Below are 27,233 nucleotides of genomic sequence, written 5' to 3' on the forward strand. Positions count from 1 at the left end.
AAAAAAAAAAAAAAAAAAAAAAGAATTGTATTCCACTGCCTGGATATATTGCACTTTATGCACTCATCAATTGACAGATATTGGGTTATTTCCACCTTTTGGCTATTATGAAGCATGCTGCTGTGGAGATTTGTGTATAAGTTTTTGGATAGATATATTTTTATTTCTCTTGGGCATGTACCTAAGAGTGAGGTTGCTGGGTCACATGGTAATTTAATGTTTAATTTTTTCAAGGAACCACCAGACTGTTTTCCAAAGTGTCTGAATTCTTTTACATTCCCACCAGCAGTGTATGGGGTTTCCAATTTCTCTACAACCTTGCCAATACTCGTTATCTTAGTTTTGTTTCTAGCCATTCTAGTGGGTACGACGTGGCATTTCATTATAGTTTGAATTTGTATTTCCCTGCTGACTAATGATGTTGAGCATCTTTTCATGGGTTTGTTAGCTATTTGTATGCCTTCTTTGGAGGAATGTTTATTGAGATCCTTTGTCCATTTTTAATTAGGTTATCTATATTTTTATTTTTTATTTTTTGAATGAAAGATTCTTTCAATTCTGTTGTGCTTTACAGTTTTCAAAAGTTTCACACACATGATTTCATATAATCCCATAGTGACCCTTTTCCCCCCTTACCCCTATGTTGCCCTTCCACCTTCCCTCTCCCCACTGGTAACCACTAGCTTATTCTCTATATCTGTGAGTCTCCTTCTTTTTCTCTTTTATTCACTAGTTTGTTGTAGTTTTTAGATTCCACATATAAGTGCTATCATACAGTACTTGTCTTTTTCTGTCTGACTTATTTCACTTAGCATAATGTCCTCCAAGTCCATTCATGTTGCTGCAAATGGCAAAATTTCATTCTTTTTTATTTTTATTATTGAATTGTAAGAGTTTCTTGTATATTCTAGATACAAGCCCCTTATCAGGTATACAGTTTTTCTCCCATTATGTGGGTTGTCTTTTGAAGTACAAAAGGTTGTAATTTTGATGAAATCTGTTTATCTGTTTTTTTTCCTTTTGTTGCTTAAGTTTTTGGTGTCATGCCTAAGAATCCATTGCCAAATCCAGGTCATGAAGATATACCCCTATGATTTCTTCTAAGAGATCTGGCTCTTATATCTCGGTCTTTGACCCATTTGGAGTTAATTTTTATATATGGTATGAAATAAGGGTCTAACTTCATTCTCTTGCATGCGGCTATCCAGTTGTCCCAGCACCATTTATTAAACAAACTATTCCTTCCCAACTGAATGGTCTTGGCACCCTTCTTGCAAATCAGTTAACCATAGATTAATGGGTTCATTTCTGGACTCTCCCTTCTATTTCATTGATCTATATGTCTATCATGCCAGTACTACACTGCCTTGATTACTGTAGCTTTGTAGTAAATTTAAACTTGGCAAGTGTGAGTCCTCCAACTTTATGCATCGTTTTCAAGATTGTTTTGGCTACTTGTTGTCCCTAGCACTTCGCTTTGAATTTTAAGATCAGCTTGTCCATTACTGCAAAAAAGAATTTAAGGCAGCTGAAATTTCTAAAGAGATTGCATTAAATCTGTAGATCAGTTTGTGGAGTATTGCCCTCTTGACAAGACTGTCTTCCAATTTGTGAACATAGGTTGTCTTTCCATTTATTTAGGTCTTCTTTAATTTCTTTCATCAGTGTTTTATAGTTTTCAGAGTATAAGTTTTACACAGCTTTTGTTAAATTTATTCCTATTTTATTCTTTTTTATAAAAAATTTTAAATTGAAGTATAGTTGACACACAATATTATGTTAGTTTCAGCTGTGCAACATACTGAGTCAATCAAATACATTATGAAAGGATCACCATGATAAGTTTAGTAGCCATCTGTCACCACACAAAATTATTACAGTATTATTGACTATATTCCTTATGTTGTATAGTACATCCCCGTGACATTTATTTTATACCTGGGAGTTTGTATCTCTTAATCCCCTTCACCTATTTAGCCCAGCCCCCCACCTCCCCTCCTCTCTGGCAACCCCTAGTTTGCTCTCTGTTTCTATAAGTCTGTTTCTGTTTTGTCTTGCTTTTTGTTTTCTTTTTTAGATTCCACATGTAAGTGAGATCATACGGTATTTGTCTTTCTCTGTCTGATTTATTTCACTTAGCATAATAATCTCTAGGTCCATCCATATTTTATTCTTTTTGGCGGTATTGTAAGTGGAGGTGTTTTCTAAATTTCACTTTTGGATTGTTCATTGCAAGTATATAGAAATACAATCAATTTTTGTATATTGGTCTTGTATCCTGCAACCTTGCTGAACTCATTGATTAGTTCTAGTAGTTTTTAATGGGTTCCTTAGGAGTTTTATACACAAGATTATGTCATCCGTGATTAGAGATCATTTCACTTCTCCCTGTCCAGTATGGATGCCTTTTATTTCATTTTCTTACCTAATTTCCCTGGCTAGAACCCAGTACAATGCAGACTAGAAGTGGTGAGAGCAGACATCCTTGTCTTGTTCTTGATCCGAGGGAGAAAGCATCCAGTCTTTCATCATTATGATATTAGCTGTGTGTTTCTCACAGATGTTCTCCGTCAAGGTTGAGCGTATTTTTCATGAAAAAATGTTGGATTCTACAAATGCTTTTTCTGCATCTATTGGAGTGACCATGTATGTGGTTTCTTCTTTTTATTCTATTGATATTGTATATTACATGAGTTGGTTTCCATATATTAAAGTAACCTTGCATTCCTTGCAAGTCCTACTTGGTCATAGTGTATATTTCTTTTTATATGTTGCTGGATTCAGATGGCTAGTATTTTATTGAAGAATTTTGCATCTATATTCATAAGATATATTGGTTTGTAGTTTTCTTTTCTTGTGATGTCTTTGGTTGAAAATTTTAAAAGGTGAAATATATTCCCACATCCCCAAAGGAGTGTTTTGTGCCTTTAGCCTTTCATTTGCTTCTAACTTTCCCCTGATTTGCCCTAACGTAATTCTTATCAACCTGGTTCCATTCCCAGTCAGAAGGTGTTTTTCCATCTGGGTTTAGCAAGCTGGAGGTGGGTAGGGTGGGTGCATAAGATGACTTTGAAAATAGGACCGATATATTGCAGAACCCTTGTGTGAAAGAGGAAAAGACCTGGTGAATGAAAGTATCCAGCATCTGGGCACATATGTGATATTTTTCATCAAAACAAAAACACTAGCGACAAATTGGGTGTGAAAGACCTTTTATAACTCTCATCTTAATAATAGCAAGATTCAGGGTCTTCCCTCCCCTTCCTCAGTGTTGCCACTACTGAACTGTATACTTTCAATGGTGAATTGTATGGTAGGTAAACTATATCTCAGTAAAAGTAAAGCTATTATATAAAAAAGATACATGTTGATCATTTAAAAAAATCAAAATTATGCAGAAGTACATAGAGTGTAAAATGAAAATACCCCTCCTGTTCCTAGTGCCATTCCTCAGAGGGAACCACCACTAACAATATGGTGGATATCCTTCCAGACTTTTCTCTATGAACACAAACTACATATGTATATAATATATGTATATGTATTAAATGGGACCATACTATTCTTTATTTTTTTCACTCCTCTGTATCTCACGGACAACTTTCTGTGTCAGCACATATGCCTCTGAGGTGTCTATGGTAGGCCATATTATAGACATATTGATACATGTGTCTTTGGTCCCTTTGGTTCCCTTGGCTGCTTTCATAAGACTTTTTCCTTCCTGTCCAGGGCCAAGAGCAGCATGGGGAACAAAGCCCTGTCCCACGACAGCATCTTCATGTTAAAGTCTGAGTCTGAAAGATCAGGAAGCAGAATATGCCCCTCTCCAGAGGTCCAGAGAGGCAGACTCCTTCAGGTAATAGTGAACTCGAGCATCAGTGCCTAATTGGACTCTACTCATCTTCCATTCCCGACTCCTCTCCTGTCAAAAAACAAGGAGGGAGGAATTTGGACCTGCTTCTCAGCTGATTCTACCCCACTGTTGTAAGCATTGATGAGAGAACAAATAAATACATGATGTGCTTACCTAGTGCCCGGCACACAGGGTTGGCTGGTATCACCATATTCACTTCTCTTTACACACCCCAAGAATGCTTTAAGTATTATGACAGTGACATTCCACTGTTAATGTGCAGACATTCCAACCCCCATGTTTTTTCTTTCTTCCACAGAGATCTCATGTTTTTAGAACTCTGCCTAGAGCTTCGACTGGTAGTATGCATGGAGCTGTGTTTGGAGCTATGCCGCAATCTGTGCCCAGAAGTGGAGTCGGGGTTGCAGGCACCAAGATCACTGAGGTAATAGAGCTGACTGCTTAACCTCTAAGCCTTCCTCATCTACATTGGATATAATATTAATATCTACCTCAAAGGGTTGCTTGTGAGGATTGAATAAAGATTCAGAGAGATTAGAGAAATTGCTCAAGCTGACCCATAGAGTTAGTGGTAGACCTGGAACTCTGACCCAGATGTGTTGACCTCCAAACCCATAGTCTTTCCCTTACACCAGTCTCTAAGATGTTGAGCTTCTCTGGCCCTGCCTCCACAGGAAGGAGGGTACGTCTTTAGTCTCTGTAAAATGCAACACATATGTAGAATAGTCTCTTGCCTTCAGTTACCCCTACCCATTGCTCAGTCAGGCTCTTCCCCACTAGAGAGCTGATTATTTTACATTTGGCAAGAGGTAACTGGGGCTTATTTCTGACATGTCTGCTTAAGACCCCCTATCTCTCGCTCTGGTTTTCGTACTGTGTGTGGAAGTTCTGCTGGGTACATTAGCCATGAAGGGTGGAGAAGCAAACACTGAGATGGTCACCAGTAGCGCTGATCTTATGGTTGTAAAGCAGCCCCTAGGTCAGCAGACTGTGGGCCTCTCGCACTACAGCAGGAAAAGTCACTTCCATGAACTTTGCAGTCTTCAGTTTTAAACATCAACACCAGCTTTCACTTGTCTCCACAGCTATACGCCCTTGGCATCCAGTGGCAAAAATCGCCAAAAACCCAGGTACACACGAGCAAATGCCACGGGGTTATTTCTCATATTCAGAAAGGGGAACACTGTTTCCTGGACTCCTCCCTCTCTCCCTCCTCTCAGTCCCAGAAACAAAGAGACTCTTATAGAAGAGATAGTCCCTTAAAATAAAAAAAGATAAGAAAAAGATGCTAGGGGCATTTCTTCCCACATTGAAGGGGGCAGGGAAAACAACAGTAGCCTAAAGACAAGTTTTCTTAAATGTCTGGTTTGGGCCCACACCTCATACTTTTGGTTTGCTCCCTTAGTCCCTCCCCTGGGAAACAGGGCTGAAGGTGGAGTAGGGTGTTAACAGAAGCTGAGTCATCAACAACCAGATTGATGCTTGCGTGGGAAACTTCCCTTAAGTGCCAAGGTGACATACCTAAATGACAGGGTGGTTGATAGCATTAAGTCAACGGTCCTGACATGCAGTGTTGCTTAGAAGCTGGGGTAAATACGGACTTGGCCAATGGTTGGGTCCCTTGAAGGAGCAGGATTCTTAATGGATTAAGTGACATTCAGAGCAACTGGGAGATTGCGGGAGAGGAAATCCAGGCATACGGTTTTGTTAGAAATACCAAGACCGAGCCAATTTTTTGTTTTGATCTGATAAATGCACGCATCCCCCACCCCCCGAGAGGGGGTGTCAGCGCCCATCGACATATATTAGCTCTAGAATTACCACAGTTATCTAAGTAGGAGAGGAGTGAACGGCCAAAGGAACCGTAAGTGATTTCATGAGCCATTCAGAGTTTCACCGCCCCAGCTGTGCATACTTAGACACACATGGATTCATCTCTGACAAGCATATGCTACTGGCAGATTTTCACCTGATGTCCTATCTGAAGTGTTAGGAATGTGGGTGCCTAGGTTACTCTTTCGTGTTCTTTTTATTTGAGGACAAATTGACAAGAAGAGGTAATAGCAGATTATTAGCATCTTATTGTTGAATCAAACTGAATTCAGTCACTTAAGAAACTGAGACTACAAAGCAGCTTTTCTTATTGCTCACAGACCCAACTCTCCCTCTGCAGCCCTTCTTAAGGAAGCAGGCACACCACCTCTTCTGGCTGTTGCCTTTAAACTTCCTGAACTTGAGTATGGGACATCCCCTTCCTGGCCCTTGTAGTTAGGAGACAGGAGTGCGGATCGGTTAAGAACGTAGGCTTAAAGACAAGCAGACCTTTTCAGATGCTTGCTCTGCCACTGTGAGAGTTAGGGCCAGTCATGTAATTTCTCAGACCTGGTTTTCTCCATCGGTAATATGGAGACCACAAGAGCAAATGCTTTCAAAGAATTGTAAGGTTTGAATGAAATACATCTTTGGAGAGCACTCCCTGCCTAGCAGGGAGAAAAATCTCAAATCAATAACCTAACTCTCCAGATTAAGGAACTCGAAAGAGTAAAGCAAGCTAAACCCAAAGCTAGCAAGGGGAAGGAAATAATAAAGATTAAAGCAGAGTAAAGCCTTCAGTAAAAGTTAGCTGCCATTAGTATAGTGATTATTATCGCAATTGGGCTTGGGTATGGTTAATCCCCAAGGTCTCTCCTCAAGAGCCCCCAGTGGGACCTGGTAGTAATAAGAGGGCACCTTAGACATTGGCTGGGAGTACCCCACAGGCAGAAGCTCATTGTGGCCCCTTTTCTTTGGCTTTGAGAGTTTGACTGCCGTCTGTCCTGAACAGGAGCAGAGCCTATGACAGAAGCAAGCATGTCAGCTCCATGACAACAAGGATTTTGTTTTGTTTATTGCTGTAGACTCACTGCCTAAAATGGGTATGGTACACTGCACATGCTTAGCCAGTACTTGTTAAAGATAAAATCAGGTATTCTGATCCACATCAAGAGGACCGTGGCAGGGACCGGTGCCTCTAATTCAAGTGTACCATGAACTTCAAACTGGAATCAACTAAATCATCAGGCTGCTGAAGCTCAAGGTAAACCCAAACGATCAACTTTATCCACTTCAGAAAACTAGTAAAAACCAGTTCTAACCAGGACTAGTTCTGTAGATTTTCTAAAAATCCCAGAAAATCAGTCTTGACAGGCTTAAGATAAGCAACCAACACGGTCAAGATTTGATCCAGACAATTCCTGGACTGATAGAATGATAGAAATCAGGATTGCAGTTTGGATGCCGAGCCCAGATCATAACTCAAAGACTCACCTTCACAAGATCTGGACTTTCAAAGACAGGGCCAGGATCAAAACAAAGATCAGACTCAAACAAGATTTATAGTTGGCATCAGTAGGAGGTAACACCAGGATTCTGGCTTGGATCAAACAAGCAATTTGAAGTTTCTGTCTTTGGGGATTGGCAAAAGTGTGCAGCAACCCAGAGAGTGAACCAAGGCTATTCGTCTTTGGTTTGAGTACGTCCCGGAAGGGAAGACAAGGAGGTAGGAGATTCTTTCCGTGGCTAGTTGTTTTCACTTTGGGTTCTTAGCCCTTCAGTCGTTAAGCAACAAGTAATTTGGAGGAAGGCACACAAGTTTTAACTTTTTCCTTCTATCCTCCTCCTGGACAGATCCCACCATGGCGCCCACGCCAACCCGGCATCAGCTCACCTCTTATTCAATCTGACACAGTCTCTAAGGATTTTGAAGAAATCTCTGTTGATGATGAGTCACTGAAGAGCCCACGAAAGAAGGGTTCAGCACACGCGATCTTGACGTTGAAGAAGGCAAGTGTTAGCTCCATCCTAAGTCGCAGGTTGTGGGGGACGCTTTTATTCCTTCTGTAGCTCAATAATAGGGGGATGTCTGGGGAAGGAGCTGCCATTCTTGCTTTTGATTTGCCTGGTGCTTTACATTTTCTGTCCAATTCTACAAACCAAATAATCAGCACTGTAATTTATAAGCAATGGAAGACAGTATTTCTGAAAAAAAAGTTTGCGGATGTTTTCAGTTATTTCATGAAGAAAACAATAGAGATTTTTATGGAAGTAAGGGCTCTACAAGTTCCAATGCCCAAATCTCAAAGGTTAGGGCATGTAGTATTGTTTGATATACACATATTCGTATGAAAAGTCATTTGACACGAGAGGGCAGGTATGTGTATTTCATAGGTCTAGCTTTGCCAACCAAAAAATACCCATCAACAATTGGAAAATCAGCAGATTTTGCTCAAATCAACACTTCCATTCTCATACCATTGTGTGGTTAATTAACCTTGGGGACTAAAAAGTGTACAGAAAGGTAATTTATGACGAAGATAATTGCCCAGTCAGCGCAAAACTCCTCTGTTTTGATGTTAATAGATTCTATGGAGAGAAGCAGCCTTCAGTTAGATATGGCAACAAAAAAAAGCAATTTGGTTAGGACCAGAGTTAAAGCACAGGCTTTAACATTCCTTGTTGTCATGGAGCTGACAAGCTTGCTTCTGTCATAGGCTCTGCTCAGGACAGATGGCCGTCAAACTCTCAAAGCCAAATTAGGATGCTCACTGATTTATGAATTTAGGCTACCACAATAGCACTAAGTCAGACAAATTGGAACAGTCTGAACTGGTGGAAGGATTGAATTAGATAACATTTTTTATCATGGTAAAATACACATAACATAAAATTCATCATGTTGAAGCGTACAGTTCAGTGGCATTAAGTACATTCACAATGTTGTGCAACCATCACCGCTCTCCAGTTCCAGAATAGCTTTGGTTCCTGCATAAGGGAGCCCCAGGCCCACTAAGCAGTCACTCATCATTCCTCCTCCCTCTCAGCCCTTGGTAACTACTAATCTGCTTTCTGTCTCTGGATTTGCCTATTCTGCATACTTCATGTAAATGTAATCACACGATATATGGCCTTCTGTGTCTGGCTTTTTTCACTTAGCATAATGTTTTTGAGGTTCATCCATGTCGTAGCACAGATCAGTGCTTCAGTCATTTTTATGGCTGAATAATACTCCATTGTATGGATGTCCCATGTTTAGTTTAGCTGTTCATCCATTGATGAACATTTGGGTCCTATCCACCATTGGCTATTGCTGCTGTGAACATTCATACACAAGTCTTTGTTTGAACACCTGTTTTTTAATTCATTTAGGTATATACCTAGAAGTGGAACTGCTGGGTCATATGGTAATTCTATACTTAACTTTTTGAGGACCCACCAAATTGTTTTCCCCAGCAGCTACACCACTTTACATTCCCACCAACTATATATGAGGGTTCCAATATCCCTACATCCTGGCTAACACTTGTTATTTTCCTTTTTTTATATACAGTGTTTCTAGTGGGTGTGAAGAATCTCACTGCGGTTTTGATTTGCATTTCCCTAGTGACTAATGACGTGAAGCTTCATTTCATATGCTTATTGGCCATTTGTATTATCTTCTTAGGAGAAATGTCTATTCAAGTTCTTTGCCCATTTTTAAATTGGGTTGTTTGTTTTTTTGTTGTTGAGTTGTAAAAGTTTTTTTATATATTCTGGATACTACACCTTTATCAGATATACGGTTTGCAAAAAAATTCTCCCATTCTGGGAGTTGTTTTTTAACTTTATCAAGAGAGCAAAGTTGGATAAAAGTTTAAAATTTTTGTTGAAGTCCAATTTATTGATTTCTTTTCTTTTGGTACTTGTGCTTTTGGTGTCATATTTAAGAAACCATTGCCAAATCTAAGATCATGAAGATTTACCCCTATGTTTTCTTCTAAGAGTTTTAGCTCTTATATTTAGACCTTTGATCCAGTTCGAGTTTACTTTTACATATTGTGTGAGGTAAGGGTCTAACTTCATTCTTTTGCATGTGGCTATCCAGTTGTCGCAGCACCATTTGTTGAAAAGACTACTCTTTCCTCCATTGAATGGTCTTGTCACCCTTCTGCAAATCACTTAACTGTAGATGAATGGGCTTATTTCTGGACTCTCAGTTCTATTCCATTGACCTATATGTCTATGCTTATGCCAGTACTACACTGTCCTGATTACTGTAGCTTTGTAGTAAGGTTTGAAATCAAGAAGTGTGAGTCCTCCAATTCTATTCTTCCTTTTCAAGATCGTTTAGGCTATTCAAGATCCCTTGAAATTCTGTATGAATTTTACAATCAGTTTTTCCATATCTTCAAAAAGACACATTGGGATTTTGATAAGGATGGCACTGAATCTGTAGATCACTTTGGGGAGTATCACCATCTTAACATTAGGTTTTCCAATCCATGAACATGAGACGTCTTTTCAGTGTTTTTAGTTCTTTAATTTCTTTCAGCAATATTTTGTAGTTTACAGTGTGCAAGTCTTGAACCCCTTGGTTAAATTTATTTCCAATTAGTTCATTCTTTTTGATGCTATTGTAAATGGAAGTGTTTTCTTAATTACCTTTTCTGAGTGTATAGAGATACAACTAGATTTTGTGTGTTGATTTTGTATCTTTCAGCTATGATTGCTTCATTTATTAGCTCTAACAGACTTATGGGGATTTTTCAGAATTTTCTTTTTTTTAATTTGTTAATCTTTTAATTTCTTTTCTTTATAGTATGTCATTTATATTGACTTCTCTATACAAATTTATTTGGTATTTTCTTCTGCTTTCATGAGTATGCAAAATCTATCTGGGAATTTTTTCCCCAGACATTGCAATTTTCATGTGTTCTGGGAATTTCTATTTGGCTCCTTTTTAAAATAGCTTCCATTTCTCCTTGAAATTCCATATCTGATCATTCATTATAAGTATAATGACTATATGTATATACAGAATTTTCTGTACATAAGATTATGTCATTTGTAAAGAGGGATAGTTTTACTTCTTCCTTTCCAATTTGTAGGCATTTTCTTTCTTTTCCTTGCCTAATTGCTCTGGTTAGAGCTTCCAGTAGACTGCTGAATAAAAGTGGCAAAAGCAGACATCTTTGTCTTGTTCCTCATCTTAGGGGAAAAGCTTTCACCATTAAGCCTTTCACCATTAAGTATGATGTTAGCTATGGGTTTTTCATATATGCTTGTTATCCCTAGTTTGTTAGGTGCTTTTAGCATAAAGGGTATTGGATTTTGTAAAATGCTTTTTTTACATCAATTGTGATGATATTATTTTTTCTTTCTTTCTATTAATATGGTATATTACATTTGATTTTCATAACATATTACATAATTATTTTCATATGTTGAACCTCCTTGCAATTCTGGGATAAATCCCAGTTGCTCATAAAGTATAATTGCCCTTAATATGCTGTTGGATTTGGTTTGCTAGTATTTTGCACATGTATTCAATGAGGGATGTAGGTCTGTAGCATTCTTTTCTTGTGATGCCTTTATCTGGCTTTGGAATCATGGTAATGTTTGCCTCATAGAATCAGGAAGTGTTCCCTCATAATTTTTTGAAATATTTGTGAAGGATTGGCATTATCCTTTAAAAGTTCGGTAGAATTCACCAGAAAGGCAACTGGTCCTGGGTTTTTCTTTGTTGGGAGGTTTTGATTACTGATTCAGTCTCTTTACTTGTTATAGGTATATTCAGATTTTCTATTTCTTTTTGATTCAATTCTGGTAATTTGGATGTGTCTAGGAATTTATCCATTTCATCTAGGCTATCTATACAGTTATTCATAGTACTGTCTTATAATCCTTTTTATTTCTATAAGGTCAGTAGTAATTGTTCCCTTTCATTCTTATTTTAGTAATTTGTATCTTGTCTCTTTTTTTCTTAATTAATCTAGCTAAAGATTTGTCCATTTTGTTTTACTTTTCAAGGAACCAACTTTTGGTTTCATTGATTTTCCGTATTGTTTTTCTGTTCCCTATTTCATTACCTCTGCTTTAATCTTTGTTATTTCCTTCCTTTTGCTAGCTTTGGGTTTAGTTTTATCTTTCTAGTCCCTTAAGGTGGAGAGTTAGGTTATTGATTTGAGATCTTCCTTCTTTTTTTTTTTTTTTTTTGCGGTATGCGGGCCTCTCACTGTTGTGGCCTCTCCCGTTGCAGAGCACAGGCTCCGGACGCGCAGGCTCAAAGGCCATGGCTCACGGGCCCAGCCATTCTGCGGCATGTGGGATCTTCCCGGACCGGGGCACGAACCCGTGTCCCCTGCATCGGCAGGCGGACTCTCAACCACTGCACCACCAGGGAAGCCCCTTCCTTCTTTTTTAACAAGCATATACAGCTATAAATTTCTAAGGACTGCTTTTGCTGTATCTCATAAGTTTTGTTATGTTGTGTTTTAGTATTAATTCATGTCAAAGTATTTTCTAACTTTCCTTTTGATTTCTTCTTTGACCCATTTGTTGCTTAAGGGTGTGTTGTTTAATTTCCACCTATTTGTGAATTTTCCAGTCTTCCTTCTGTTATTGATTTCTAGTTTTGTTCTGTTGTGGTCAGAGAAGATACTTTGCATGATTTCAGTCTTTTAACATTGATTAAGATTTATTTTGTGGCCTAGCATATGGTCTGTACAGGAGAATGTTCCATGTGTATTTCAGAAGAATATGTATTATGCTCTCATTGAATGGAATGTTCTGTATATATCTGTTAGGCTTACTTGGTTTGTAGTATTGTTTCGAGTCCTCTATTTCCTTATTGCTCTTCTGTCTAACTGTTTATTCATTAGTGAAAGTGGGATACTGAAGTCTCTATTATTGTATAACTGTCCGTTTCTCCCTTCAATTCTGTCAATTTCTGCTTCATGTATTTAGGAGTGGGTCAGTTTTTTGGTGTGTATACATTTATGATTGTTCTATCTTCCTGATGGATTGACCCTTTTATCAACGTATAATGTCCATCTTCTTTGTCTCCTATGACAATTTTGACCTGAAGTCTGTTTTGTTTGATGTTAGTATAGCCACCCGACCTCTCTCTTGGTTACCATTTGCTTGGAAACCCTTTAATCATCCTTTCACTTTCAACTTATTTGTGTCTTTGGATCTAAAGCGAGTCTCTTGTAGATAGCATATAAATGGATCATGTTTTTAAAATTCATCTTGCCAATTTCTGCCTTTTAATTGGAGAGTTTAATTCATTTACATTCATAGCAATTACTGATAAGGAAGGACTTCTTCTGTTTTGCTCTTTTTTCCCTATATATCTTACATCTTTTTTGTACCTCAGTTCTTCCATTACTACCTTATTTTGGATTTAATTAATTTTTTTTCAGTGTACTGTTTTCATTCCCTTCTCTATATATTTTAAAATTATTTTCTTAGTGGTTACCTTGGGGATTACAATTAAGAAAATTAACATTTTAAGACATGTAGTTTTCTCTTACTATTCATTTGAATAAGCTAACTGTGTATTTTATAGGTTAATGAATAGAGTTAAATTATTTATAGTCAATATTTCCTAACATCAATCTAAACATTTGTCCTGCTTTAATGTCATAAACTCTCTATTAGTAAATTGAAGAATTGAGTCAGTTTGTTATAGGTTAAATCTTGGGCTTGCAGGCAGAAAATCTAATCTTTGGTGGTGCAGTTAAACCCTTACCATCCCCAGGCATGAGAGTTTCTCAGCTATTTCTGCCATCCTCCCTGGTTTATTAATTCACTAGGGTGACTACAAGGGGGGCAGGTGGCAGCAACAGTAGCAGAGCCACACTGTATCCAGTGTAATAGGTCATGTTCATTATTCATCCAAATCATCAAGAAAAGTTGGACTATATTCCCTGATCCCTATTTAGGAAGATAGGGAAGTAATGCCTTTGGAAAAGATGTTTACTAAAAGCTAAGAATTAAAAGATGTTGGTATGTATTTTAAAGGATGTGTCAGTTAGCTGGAAGATTCACTTTTGTGAATCTTTAGTCTCAGTAACTCTGGACTATGAGTAAAGGGCTGTAAATCAGAGCTGGAAAAGATGAAAAGATTTCATAGTTAAAAGCATTTTACAGGGAAGGACAGTAAAGCACAAATAGATGCCCAGGGTCAAACACTCTGGTAGTGGCAGAGCTAAGACCAGAACCCAGTCTTTTGACTTCCAGCCCAGTACCCTTTTCACCCCATCATGTTTCCCCTAGCTTAAACATTACAGTTTAGCTTTAAAAGGAAAACAAAGTATAAGTTGAAAGAACAGTTGGTAGGGTGGCCAGCCTAGGAGGGCGTTCTGGTGGCCCTGAGAGAATCTCCTTGGTTTGGTGTCAAGCAGAGGCTGATCAATTACTGTGCACTAAATCCTGTATGTGCATGATCACCTGGAAACCTCACCACAAACCTGGAAGACAGGGAATGTTGGCTAAGGGAAACTTAGTGTGACTCTTCTTTCTGGCTTTCTTCCTTCTGCCTAATTGAGGAAAGGCCTGGGTAGCGCTCTCTCACAAGGCCAGGACATCTACTTCTTCCTTGTGACTCTCTCCCTGACACATGGATGAATGCAAAGGAGTCCAGGAACATTTATGACACAGAGGCTGCTGCCACTGGCTCCCTGCTTTGGAATCTCTTAGGTCTGCAAGTCGCACAGGAGGTTTCCCCTTATCCTTAATTTATAGATGCGGACAGAGATATAGAAAATAATTTGCCCAAGATCACACAGAGAGTAAATGATGGAGCAAAGATCTGAATCCAGGTCTATCTGACCTCATTCACTCAAAAGTAAATAATTTTGAGCTGTGTCTGTTTACATAGGCACTTCGAGTAGGAGCATAAAGAGGTGTATGTTTGCCTTTAGATGTATATCACAAAGGCTGACACAAAGCTAACTACAGACACTGTTCAGTGCAGTGCAACTCTGACATTTCCAAAGCTGCGCTGTCATTATCTGAAAACCTTGATTATGCTGAACCAATTTCACCCCCTTCAGTGTGAGGGCTGAGCCCTTCATCTTTTCTCTCTTCCTTCCTAACCAAACCCCAATCCTTTTTCTTCTTTTGAGCTAGAAAGACATAATTCATGCCTTCACTAAATCCCCTGAAAAGAAGCCAAACAGGACTTGAATGTGGCTCCCAGGTCTGGTGAAGCAAATTTAAGAATTCCAGTGTTGCAAAGAGTATGATTGTTGTCAGGCCCAGCAACCCCATTTTCAGATTTATGGCCTTGCAGTGTGGGTCAGTGTTTTCTGGGGTGTTTTCTAGAGTTCCCTGCAGCATATCACTCAGAGATCAGAAATCTCAAATCTAGGTGAACCACTTCCAATAGGTAAAATGATCACCAGGTTATGGACGCCATTGGAAATAATTTCCATTGTGAATTGTATTATTATGCTCCCAACAGAGCCATTTGGATAGTAAGGACTTTTTTCCTGATGCTTTTTTCTTCAGCAACCATTCAGGCGTGGGTTCAGAGCACTTAAGTCTGATTCAAGCTCTTTCTTTCCCTCTTTTAGGCAAAACCAAAGCAGGAGAAGCCAAGCCTTCCACTGGCTTCTGAAGAAGAGAAAAGCACAACCGAACGGAAAGAAGCTGACCAAAAGAAGCCGAAAAAAGACAGTACAGGTTGGCACATCTTCACCCTCACCCAGAAACATGTCCTCAAGCTTAATGGCATGGTGCTATGTGACAGGAACCCAGGCCTGCTGTTGTGATCCTCAGAGAGCTTTCAGTTTAAGATGCATACTAATGTGGTCCAAGTTTATCCATCTAAACTGCCCAGTTAATACAGTTGCCACTTGTGTGAGATTTAGGTAAAGGGCCATACCTGGATTCCTATTGTACCTAAATGAATTTCCAACCAGAGAGGTGTTTTATGTTTGTTTGTAAGTTTGTTTAATTCTATGTCTAATGTACATGCGGAGCTCCTCAGTGAGCCCAGATATCTGAGGGCAGCCAGTGATTTCCCCTTCAGCATTCCCCCTCAGCAAGAGAACCAGACAATAATAACAGAACTGGTGAAAAAGACCCTGTTTTTTTTAAAGTTGCTTTTCTCTTCCAGTAGAGAGAAAAGGTCTTGTGTTAACAGTGAGACCGGTTCCCATGTCCATGGGCAAAGAGGGCTTGGGAAGCTGCAGACAGATGTCCTTGGCAGCCAACACCCATCAAATCTCCAAACAACAAATACCACTGGAGTGAAAATCTCTGTGTGTGTGTGTGTGTGTGTGTGTGTGTGTGTGTGTGTGTGTGTGTGTGTTAGCTCCAGCTGATGGCAATCTAATTTCAAGCAATACTTGATAAACCAAAATTCCTGTTCCACAAATTAAGTCAAACAGTTCTTTCATATTTTTTCCACAAAGGATTTCACATGTGGGTTCAAAGGCAGGATATCCCTAAATACGTTTTCCCATGAAAAGTAACAAAACCACAAAACTCTTCTGCATAACAACAACAAAACAAGAAATTAAATGAGTAATTTCCTTTGCTTTCTTTTTATCCTCTTTTCATATTTATTTATTTATTTTATTTTAATTAATTAATTTATTTATTTATTTATTTTTGCAGTACACGGGCCTCTCACTGTTGTGGCCTCTCCCGTTGCAGAGCACAGGCTTTGGACGCCCCGGTTCAGCGGCCATGGCTCACGGGCCCAGCAGCTCCGCGGCACGTTCTATCTTCCCGGACCAGGGCACAAACCCACGTCCCCTGCATCGGCAGGCAGACTCTCAACAACTGCGCCACCAGGGAAGCCCTCATATTTATTTTTAATAGCTGTCACTTTTACACACAGAGGATAATACTTATTCAGTGTCCACGAGGGCAGATACTTTGGTTTTCCATGTCATGGGAGTGGTTTGGAGTACAGCACCCCGTGCTCAGCACTGTATGCTGGATGTGAAACCCCTCGATGGAGCTAGGGACCAGTGGCTGATGAGGGAGGGGAGGCCCCCGAGGGCCTTCCCACCTGGGGATTAAAATAAGTTCCTTAGTAAAAGTACTAGAGCGGAGAGGAGCAGTCTGTAGAACTGCTGCCTTGTGCTCGACCTGAAGCCTGCGGACCGATGCAGTTGTTAAGGCTTTCCAAGAATGGCTTTGCATGTATATTACATCAGATTATTTTAATAAAGAGAGTTGAAAGCAGAAGAAATGGGGGGCCATAATCCTACCTTCCAGATAACCCCTGTTGACACCTTTCTAAAAAATAAAGCAATACCTGCACGTTATATAAAAATTAAGTAGAATTAAGTAGAAAATAGAAATACTAAGTAGGAAGTAAAATTTCCCTTCACCCTGCCCCAGTCAGTTTCCTAAAAGGTAACCGTTGTTACAAGTCCAAAAATTGGCTTTTGCTGTGTCTCACATCTAATGGTGGAACAGAGTATTGATATAATGGTGATGTGCCAACCTTGGAATCGGTTCACAAAACCGGATTTCACTTTGATTTAAAAATTTCCCACCACAGAAGGCTAATAGTGACCAAGTTGTTTTCTGTGTTCTGAATAGGTACTTCTCCATGCTGGGGAATTCAATAGCAAATAGGTACCCATTGGGCCAGGGAGGAGTATTCTTATTTCACAAAATCAAAAGTACACATCTTTCCTTTCCTTACTTCTATTTGGTACAGGTGCCTCAGGCTGGAAACAGAGAAACAAAACTTGGATTTATGAACAGAAGACAACAGATCAGGCTGCAAACAGAGATGCTGCTGAGAGCCAGGGCTACCCATTTCCAGCAGCATACAGAAGACAATGTGGAAGGAGAGGCCCAAGTACTGCAGAAACAAGTGAGCATGAATCCAAAGGAAGAAGCTTTAAACCATCCAGTCGAGCACTTGGCCTGGGTAATGGAGCTTGGATCCCACCTGCCGGTAAGACTGCCAGGGATTTCTGTTCCTGGCACCTGCCCTTGGAGAAGCAAGTCATGGAGCAGCCCCCAACGGCACGAACAGAAAGCACTACTCCTCAGGAGCTGCTTTCAGATAAAGATGACATGGGAAGGAGAAATGCCGGTATAGATTTTGAACGCAGAAAAGCACCAGCGTCACAACCCATACCTGAAGACATGGAAGAGTCCATGGTTAGTGGTCTGTCACCATCCCATGAAGATGGGGCTTCTGGAGCCGAGAAGACAGAAGCCGGAGCTGCTCTTTTACGCGTGGTAGGAAGCCCTTCTACAATCCGAGATATTTTCTCAGTGGCACTGGAGGATCGGTTGTTTATGGATCCTTCTGATAGCCAGTCAGAAGAGAAAGAAGCGTCCAGCTTTGATCTGAAAAGTGTCCAATTTAAAATGAAGTCAGCCCAAGATACCTACAAACAAAAGTCTCCTGGAAATGTTCTCCAGGCCTTTACAGCAAGCACTTCAGATAGCTTGCTGAGAGCTTTGGTAGAGGGAGGTATTTCTGCAGAGAGGCTGCCTCGCAGAAGCCTTTCCGCGTCCCTGGGGGAGCTGGAAGCTGAAGCCGTCGCCTCAGATTCAGAGGGTACTTCAGAGTCTGGCAGTGGTTCTGAGCAGCAGCTGGCTCTTGGATATCTTTTCCAGCCCTCCAAGAAGCACAAAAATGAACAAGAAGTCTTCCCAGAATCAGAAAGTTCAGCTGTGGAAGTGAGCGGTCCTGAGCAGCGGCAGGCTCCTAGGCGGTGGGCTCCTAGATATTCTTCCCGTGCCTTGGGGAAGCCAGAAGTGGAAGCTGTCTTTTCGTGTTACGAGAGTGCTTCCAAAGAGGGGAGTGGCTTTGGGCAGCAGCGGGCTCCCAGGCACTCTCTCCAGCCTTTGAGGAAGTCCAAAGATGGCCAAGAAGTCTTTGCAGAATCCGGTTTTGTTGTGCAAATGACCAGTTCTGATGAGCAGCTGGCTCCCAGATGCGCTTCCCAGACTTTGGGGAGGCCCAGAGACCAAAAAGAAGTCTCGTGGGCTTCAAAGAACGTACCTGGAGTGTGGGGTGCTTCTGTGCAGCAGATGCCTCCCAGGCACCCTTTCCAGTCCTGGGTGGGCCCTACATCCGAGCAACAAGCCTCTGCAGGTCCAGAGAGCGCTGCTGCGGAGTGGGGCATTTCCATGGAGCCGCGGCCTCCCAGAGTGACTTCTCAGGCCCAGAGGAGACCAGTAGTGAAACAACCAACCTCTGCAGGTCCAGAGAGTGTCGACATTGAAGGGCATGCTTCTACCAAGCTGCTGCCTTCCAAACATTCCCGGGTCACTGTGAGACCTAAACTCCAGCAAATGTCAAGTTATGAGGGTGCTGCTGTTGAGGTGGGCATTTCTGGGAGCTCACTGCCTCCCAAATATCCTGCCCAGTGGGATAAAAAGTTTAAAGCTGAGGAAATGTCCTCACGTCTAGAGAGCATGGCAGTTGAAGAAGGCATATCTAAGGAATCGGTGCTTCCCAATCATCTTTTTCAGTTGTTCATGAAGTTTATGGTACAGCACATCTTTTCAGAGAGCCCTTCTACTGAGGAGGGAATCCATGTGGATCCTCTGTCTTCAAATCAACCTTCCAAATCTTTGTCGAGGCCTAAAGTCGAGCACCAAGTTTTCTCAGGCTACGAGGGTACCGATATTGAGGGAGGCATGTTTTTGAAGAAACTGCCCGCAAAAAGCCCTTTACCGTGCTTGGGGAGGCCTGAAGGCCTGCGGGAAGTCTTCTTACGCTCAGAGAGCACTCCTGTAAAGTGCAATAGTTCTAAAGAGCAGCTGCCTTGCAGACACCCTGGCCAAGCCGAAGATGAGGCTGAATTTCAGCCACAGACTTTCTCAACAGGCCCAGTGAGTGCAACTGTGGAGTGGAGAGGCTCGGAGGAGCACCTGCCTCCCAGACACCCTTTTCAGGCTCCTGCAGCCCCTGAACACCAGCAACAGGTTTATTCAAGTCCCATGAGAGCTGCTGCTGAGGGAACCATGTTGGAGAGCGATCCTAGCTGCTGGTCCCTACCGAGAGACCCAGCTTCTCCAAACAAAATCAAGAAACACAGCCAAGGCTCTGAAGACCTCATTAAGAACGTCCCGATTCCTGCTACCAAAACTGTGACGTTCACCGATGCTCCTGTCTGGCAAACATCCACTTCTGAGGGCGCTTACTCTAAGGAGGAAGTCCTTGAGAGTGGTGATCAAGGTAACAGACATTCAAATTTATCCACCAATCGGGCTGTTGTTGAAAACAGTTTTGGAGTCCAACTGAGAAAAACCTCTTCCTCACAGAAGTATAAGGGTGAGAAAAGAGATTTTACCAAGCTTCCTTCTGTTTCCCAAAGGGGTCCCCTCTGGACATTGGTCCACATTCTGTAATGGACACATAACCATCTCCCCATCCCCCTTTCCCTGTGCACCTTACATGTAGATGGGAGTTTATGCTTTTCTCAAAATACCGTTACGTGGATGCTCTCTTCAGCACCGTGTAGATTTTAAAAGCCGGCTCATTAATAGAGCACTATGTTCAGACCCTCAGCTTGAAATCTTAATTTATTGTAAATGTTTGTGCTTCCACGGCTTCTTAACTCACCTGAAATGTCTAAGGATCCAGAGCTAGGTGATTTTTTGAGCATTTATGGCTCTCAAAGCCTTTGTACCTTCAGACTCATCATCACACAGTCTTGTACATGCCTATAACCGTATCCATTTAACCACACACTTGCATTAGAGACCACGAAGTAACAGATGCAATAAGATTTTCCTTGGAGTTCGAGAAATGACATCAGTGACCGAAGCGTCTGGCCTCCTAGGAATTTTCCCAGCCCACCTGGCAACCATTGTCCTACCCTGAAATGGGGATAGGCAGAGGGATGGACAAGGGAGGCAAAGGGACCAGTAAGAGGATGGCTTGCAAACTTCGAAGTACAGCTTCTTATCTACTCAAGGAACTCCTGCCTTGCCAAGTTGTGGGGAGGGCACAAAAGAAGGGGGCCCTTCTCTATATGTTATCTTTTTATTTTCATTTGGCAGTTAACAAGGATCCCCATTTGGGACATCATTGTGGGTAGGTCCCAGCCAGTCTCAAGACCCTGCCTGCCTCACTTTATTTATTTATTTTTAAAATAAATTTATTTTTTAAATTTATTTATTTTTGGCTGCGTTGGGGGGTCTTCGTTGCGGTGCATGGGCTTATCACTGCGGTGGCTTCTCTTGTTGTGGAGCACGGGCTCTAGGCGCGTGGGCTTCAGTAGTTGTGGTTCGTGGGCTCTAGAGCGCAGGCTTCAGTAGTTGTGGCACGTGGGCTTCAGTAGTCGTGGCTCACAAGCTCTGGAGCACAGGCTCGGTAGTTGTGGCGCATGGGCTTAGTTGCTCCACGGCATGTGGGATCTTCCCAGACCAGGGCTCAAACCCATGTCCCCTGCATTGGCAGGCGGATTCTCAACCACTGCGCCACCAGGGAAGCCCCAGCCTCACTTTAGTTCTAACTTCTTTCATTCCTTTCTCAGGAAAAGCTCCTGGTCAACAGTCAGATCATGCCACCTCAGAGCCAGCTTGGATAACCATGATAAACCAGAGGCAGGGGAGTCTCCAGGCCAACATTCCTGTGAAAGAGCCAGAAACCAAGAATAGAGCTGGAGCCAAGGCTGAGACTAAGGAACCTGGATATGGGGTAGGACCTGGAACAGCCCACAAAACACTCCAAAAGGGTGCTGGAGCCAACTGATTAAGCTTACATTGGGAACTTTCCCAGACATGCAGCTCCCCAGCTCTTTGGATGTATTAGGCAAGGGAAGGGAACTCTTTGGGGGCAAAGACTTGCTTTGTACTCATAGAAATGTGCTCCACTTTATGTTCTTAAAGCATTTGTGAAAAGTAATGAATACGAGAAGATTCTGTAAATCAAATCCTGTCCTAAATATTCTAGAGCAGGATTCCATGAAATTGGTTGAGAAATAAGTGGTCATTAAAAATCCCCAAAGGTCACCACTGGGGTGAGAGTTGAGTAACTATCCTTACAGATATTTTAGGCCTATAAATATGTATATGTATTTAAGAAAATATAAATGGAATTAAACTATACGTATTATTTTTCACTTATCTTATTTCTGGGCACCTTTCCATATCAGTACATAATGATTTAACTTCATGTAAATAAAGGTAATGTTTGGTGTTTGGGTTTCCATATATTGATTTGGTTTGGTCTGGCACCTCCCTGTAGGTTAAAAGAGAAGTTATGTGATGAACTAGGCTAATGGTACCACATGTGGATCAGGCATGCTGGGATGATGTCTTGCTTCCAGTGTCCCATTTTCAATGTCTTTGGAAGTTTTAGAATGAGAACCCCTCTTGTCAAAACTACACAAAACTGACTCAAGAAAACTCAATGAAATTTACGTATCGAGATGTCTAAGTTCCTATACTTTGTTAGGTGCCTACTGAATCTGTTGTGGGATCGTGTGAAAATCTGTTTAACTCTTTGCTTTAAAGATCTTTTCATTTCATTATTAGTATTTTTAAGGGAGCAGGGTCATACAGGGGGCAAAGTCCACCTTGGTTAAAGCTTTGTCAGAGGGGAATACACTAGGGCATATGAACTAATTAATTTAGACCAGTTGTGGAGAGGTTAATTTGAAAAGCTTAAACTGTACAATTTTGAAAAGACCTATTGTTATATCACTTTGTAATGCGAGGAGCGCACATCAGATGTAAATAGGTTTTGTTACATAGAAATCTATGGAACTCAAGTCAGTCAACTGATAAGATTTGTTTGTGACCACCGCATTTCTGTTCGCTTTCTGTTAAGTGCCGGTAAAGTCCTAGAGAAAATGTTGTTGTCAAGTTACGTAATTCTCTTGTTAACCCGTTTACACTGTTTGTATGATTAGACAGCCTTTTCTCCCAGCTCAGAAAGGTGATAAAGTTGAGCCAGCTTAGATTTTGTGAACCTAAATTCTGAACCAAGGTGCTTTCTGTGCTATTTCTTTCCTTATCTCTCTCTTTCCTTTTGATTAATGTTGAACTTATAATACCCAGGTCAGGACTTGCACCTCGTGATCTGAATAAGTAATTTGCTGTTTTCATGTCAGGACTTACAAGCTTTCGGTTTTCATTTTTGTGTTAAAGAGAACTGGCCTTGCAGATGAAAACCAACCGAGGAGGGTTTTCACTTCTGATGTCAACAGACAGGAGAAGATGGCACCGAAGCCACCGAAGTCTACAGAAGCAGGTAAAAAACACACCCCAACCCCCCACTCCCAAAATAGCCCTGGCAGAAGTTGTGAAACTTTTGCCAATTCCAGACAATACATGTCTCTTCCCCCAAATCAGCTTGATTCTCTCATGGTTCTTCCATTAGATACAGATATTAGCTTGTTTTAGGAAAGTCCAATTATTATGACTACTATAAGTCAGTCCAATGTATAATTTTCAGAGGGTCTTCCAGTCTTTTACCCCATCGAGGAAGCTGTATCGGAACAAAATTGTGATCACTCACTAGAACTTTCCTGTGGCTGGTATTCAAGAGGAAAGAATCAAGCCACTTTCTAGTCCATAGCAAAACGGTATTTTCTCACCTTCTACATTTCCAGGGAAACTGTGGAAAGTAATCCACTATAAACGCCCAATGGTACTGAATTGTTTTTTAACTATTTAAAAGGCTTGTTTCAGCCCCTCTGTATTCTGAGCAGAGGTATGAGAGGTGGGGAAATGTTGAAAGCTGAAACAAACACTGTGCTGTGATAGAATAGAATGGGGTCTCATCAGTAGAGTCATGTGCCAGAGGGATTCTTTTTTCAGAAGGAGCAGGGGGGAGGGGAGGATAGATTTATATTGAGTCATCTTCGTTCTCTGCCTCAGTCCGCCTCATGAAGAAATTAAACTAGGAATTAGGAACCCACCATCTGGCCATGATACAGCAGCACTTGACCTGCTTATAGCTGTGAATAGTCTCATGGGCACAGTAATCCAACTCTTACTGTGCATTAGGATCACCTGATGTACTTTTAAAAAATTACAGATGGCCCTGGATCCATTGCTAGAGATTCTAATTCAATTAGTTCAGGAAATAGCATGTGCATTTGTATTTTTAAAAAGAGCCCTAGGTGGTTCTAATGTGTGGCCAGGGTTGAGAACCACTGGTTGAGTCTAAGCCACTAAGTCAATCAAGCATAAAGCAGGATGAGGGAAGGAGTAGAACTGGGGAATAGTGAAGTAGGCTGCTAGGTAGGAGTAGTTGATATAATGTTATTTAGCATATAGACTTTTACTGGGTGTATCTATTGAGTCATCAACAATCATTTCATACAGCATAATGGATTGGCAAAACAAAAACAATATTACCTAATATGAAATTTTAAAAACTGAACAAATACCATACAACATGTTCCCTCTCTGACCTCAATTCAAAAGTGTAAGACAATCCAATAATAACCACCCAAAGATTGGCATTTGTAGCTGTAGGTATTTTCTCTCAGGCCTTCCCATGTCAGGCCCCTGTGGCTCTAGCCATATTGATGTTACCCTTTTCACATACCACCCTATGGCATTGCCCATGCACTGACTTTTAGAAGACAGAGGAAACCTGAAAGGTGGAAAATTTTTACTGCATCCCATAAACATACTTCAGTATCTCTGGGGCTTCTTAACTGCTTGTGTGTTATTTGCTATAGTTCCAGTAGAATTCGAAGATGAGAAGATATTTCAAGTACCTTCTACAGAAAAAGGAACCAGAAGGTCTTCAACTCTCCCAGCCATGCTACCACAGCCGGCTGAGCCAGCTGAGCCAGCCTGGTTCTCCCTGGCCAAGAAGAAAGCCAAAGCATGGAGCCGTGTAGCAAAAACCACGCAATAAACAGCTCCTGGATGGAGTATCAGCATTTTAAATGACAATTGCCAATAGCTGTATTAATGTCATGTAGTGAATTATTTACTGTAACCATTTTTATTACGCACAAGAGCCTTACAAGGGGAATTAAAGCTAATAATTATTTGAATGAAACAGATGCCATGAATGCCTAACCTTCAGTACAGTCACTGCCAGCATCTGAAAACCCAGCATTTCCTCTATAAAAACTATGTAAAATGTAAAACAGAAAGATAGATCAGTGGAACAGGATAGAAGGCCCAGAGATAAACTCACGCACTTATGGTCACCTTATCTTTGATAAAGGAGGCAGGAATGTACAGTGGAGAAAGGACAGCCTCTTCAATAAGTGGTGCTGGGAAAACTGGACAGCTACATGTAAAAGTATGAGATTAGATCACTCCCTAACACCATACACAAAAATAAGCTCAAAATGGATTAAAGACCTAAATGTAAGGCCAGAAACTGTCAAACTCTTAGAGGAAAACATAGGCAGAACACTCTATGACATAAATCACAGCAAGATCCTTCTTGACCCATCTCCTAGAGTAATGGAGATAAAAACAAAAATAAACAAATGGGACCTAATGAAACTTCAAAGCTTTTGCACAGCAAAGGAAACCATAAACAAGACCAAAAGACAGCCCTCAGAATGGGAGAAAATATTTGCAAATGAATCAACTGACAAAGGATTAATCTCTAAAATTTACAGGCAGCTCATGCAGCTCAATAACAAAAAAACAAACAACCCAATCCAAAAATGGGCAGAAGACCTAAATAGACATTTCTCCAAAGAAGATATACAGACTGCCAACAAACACATGAAAGAATGCTCAACATCATTAATCATTAGAGAAATGCAAATCAAAACTACAATGAGATATCATCTCACACCAGTCAGAATGGCCATCATCAAAAAATCTAGAAACAATAAATGCTGGAGAGGGTGTGGAGAAAAGGGAACACTCTTGCACTGCTGGTGGGAATGTGAATTGGTTCAGCCACTATGGAGAACAGTATGGAGGTTCCTTAAAAAACTACAAATAGAACTACCATATGACCCAGCAATCCCACTACTGGGCATATACCCTGAGAAAACCATAATTCAAAAAGAGTCATGTACCAAAATGTTCATTGCAGCTCCATTTACAATAGCCCGGAGGTGGAAACAACCTAAGTGTCCATCAACAGGTGAATGGATAAAGAAGATGTGGCACATATATACAATGGAATATTACTCAGCCATAAAAAGAAACGAAATTGAGCTATTTGTAATGAGGTGGATAGACCTAGAGTCTGTCATACAGAGTGAAGTAAGTCAGAAAGAGAAAGACAAATACCGTATGCTAACACATATATATGGAATTTAAGAAAAAAAAATGTCATGAAGAACCTAGGGGTAAGACAGGAATAAAGACACAGACCTACTAGAGAATGGACTTGAGGATATGGGGAGGGGGAAGGGTAAGCTGTGACAAAGTGAGAGAGTGGCATGGACATATATACACTACCAAACGTAAAATAGATAGCTAGTGGGAAGCAGCCACATAGCACAGGGAGATCAGCTCGGTGCTTTGTGACCACCTAGAGGGGTGGGATAGGGAGGGTGGGAGGGAGGGAGACGCAAGAGGGAAGAGATATGGGAACATATGTATATGTATAACTGATTCACTTTGTTATAAAGCAGAAACTAACACACCATTGTAAAGCAATTATACTCCAATGAAGATGTAAAAAAAAAAAAACTATGTAAAATGTTTGCACTGCTGTCGAACTGAGAAAACTTTAACTTTGAACAATGTGCTTTAGAAGGGAGAAAGCTAAAACATTTTGTTGGAGCAACTAAGAGGTGGTCATTTCCTTTGATCAAATAAATTGATTCTAATGGAAATGTCCAGATGATTTGGTGCAAGGATTGGCTTTTAGGCTTTATGAGCCTAGTTAAATGCTTCAGTTCTTTGGTTACTGCTCCAAACTTTGCAAAGCCCCCTAAGAAGAGGTGGTAGAAGTGAAAATTCTGGGCCTCCAAGAAAAATTTTGCACAGCCAGTCCCCCAATTAGCCCACTGCCCTTTGAAACACCTTCTTTGTATCCCTGAGGGCTCCCAACACCTGCAACTTATACAGAGCTCTCTTTCCACGTGCCCCATGTCAATCTGTCACAAGTCTGACAGCAGTGGGCACCTTCCTATGGGGCCTAACATTCCTTGGGGATTATCATACTCCTCTGGATGGTTAGCCCATCAGTGTTTGACCTTTTGCCCCAGTACCACTGTGACCCTCTCTAGTTGCTCAGAAGTGTACTGCACTTTATACATATCCTATTTTTAAAGCACTTAAGATCCTGTTGAAATTCAAAATTCTGCAGATTCCAAAAGCTGTGCTTTCAATGGGGCAGATGGGAAGCCTTCCACAAGGAAGTCCGGGGCCACTAGAGAGCTGTCTTATGCCCTGGCTCCAGTCTTAAAGTGGAAACCTCCGAGTAGCCCAGTTTCTTGTCCGTTTCCCTCAGCAGTCTCTGTTTCAGAAGATTTTAACCTAAGACAGGACTGCACCCTCAAAGCCACAGAACAACTGACTTTCTGCTAACGGGAAGCCTGAAGTGATTGAAGCAGCCTTTCCCTGCCCTCATTCCTAGAGGCACACACCTCAACAGTCACTAGGCTGGACAGCCCCCACCTCCCCAGTGAACCACTCTCCCCCAAGTCCTTCCCTTCTATTCCAACCCCAA

The 27,233-nt window shown here is 41.0% G+C and overlaps 1 protein-coding gene across 1 annotated transcript in view; it reads left to right on the top strand.

Moving 5' to 3' along the window:
- KIAA1210 (KIAA1210 ortholog) overlaps positions 1-24,491 on the top strand; it is a 34,626-nt gene extending 10,135 nt beyond the window's left edge. The window contains exons 4-12 of the mRNA XM_007465467.1: positions 3,730-3,856; positions 4,173-4,298; positions 7,541-7,696; positions 14,999-15,062; positions 15,254-15,418; positions 17,358-19,985; positions 21,148-21,311; positions 22,766-22,868; positions 24,316-24,491. Of these exons, the coding sequence (XP_007465529.1) occupies positions 3,730-3,856; positions 4,173-4,298; positions 7,541-7,696; positions 14,999-15,062; positions 15,254-15,418; positions 17,358-19,985; positions 21,148-21,311; positions 22,766-22,868; positions 24,316-24,491 (3,709 nt within the window). The remainder of the gene's footprint in view (positions 1-3,729; positions 3,857-4,172; positions 4,299-7,540; positions 7,697-14,998; positions 15,063-15,253; positions 15,419-17,357; positions 19,986-21,147; positions 21,312-22,765; positions 22,869-24,315) is intronic.
- Positions 24,492-27,233: the final 2,742 nt, after the last annotated feature.

The sequence above is a fragment of the Lipotes vexillifer genome, unplaced genomic scaffold, assembly GCF_000442215.2.
Source record: "Lipotes vexillifer unplaced genomic scaffold, Lipotes_vexillifer_v1.1 scaffold560, whole genome shotgun sequence".
In the NCBI taxonomy this organism is placed as follows: domain Eukaryota; kingdom Metazoa; phylum Chordata; class Mammalia; order Artiodactyla; family Lipotidae; genus Lipotes; species Lipotes vexillifer.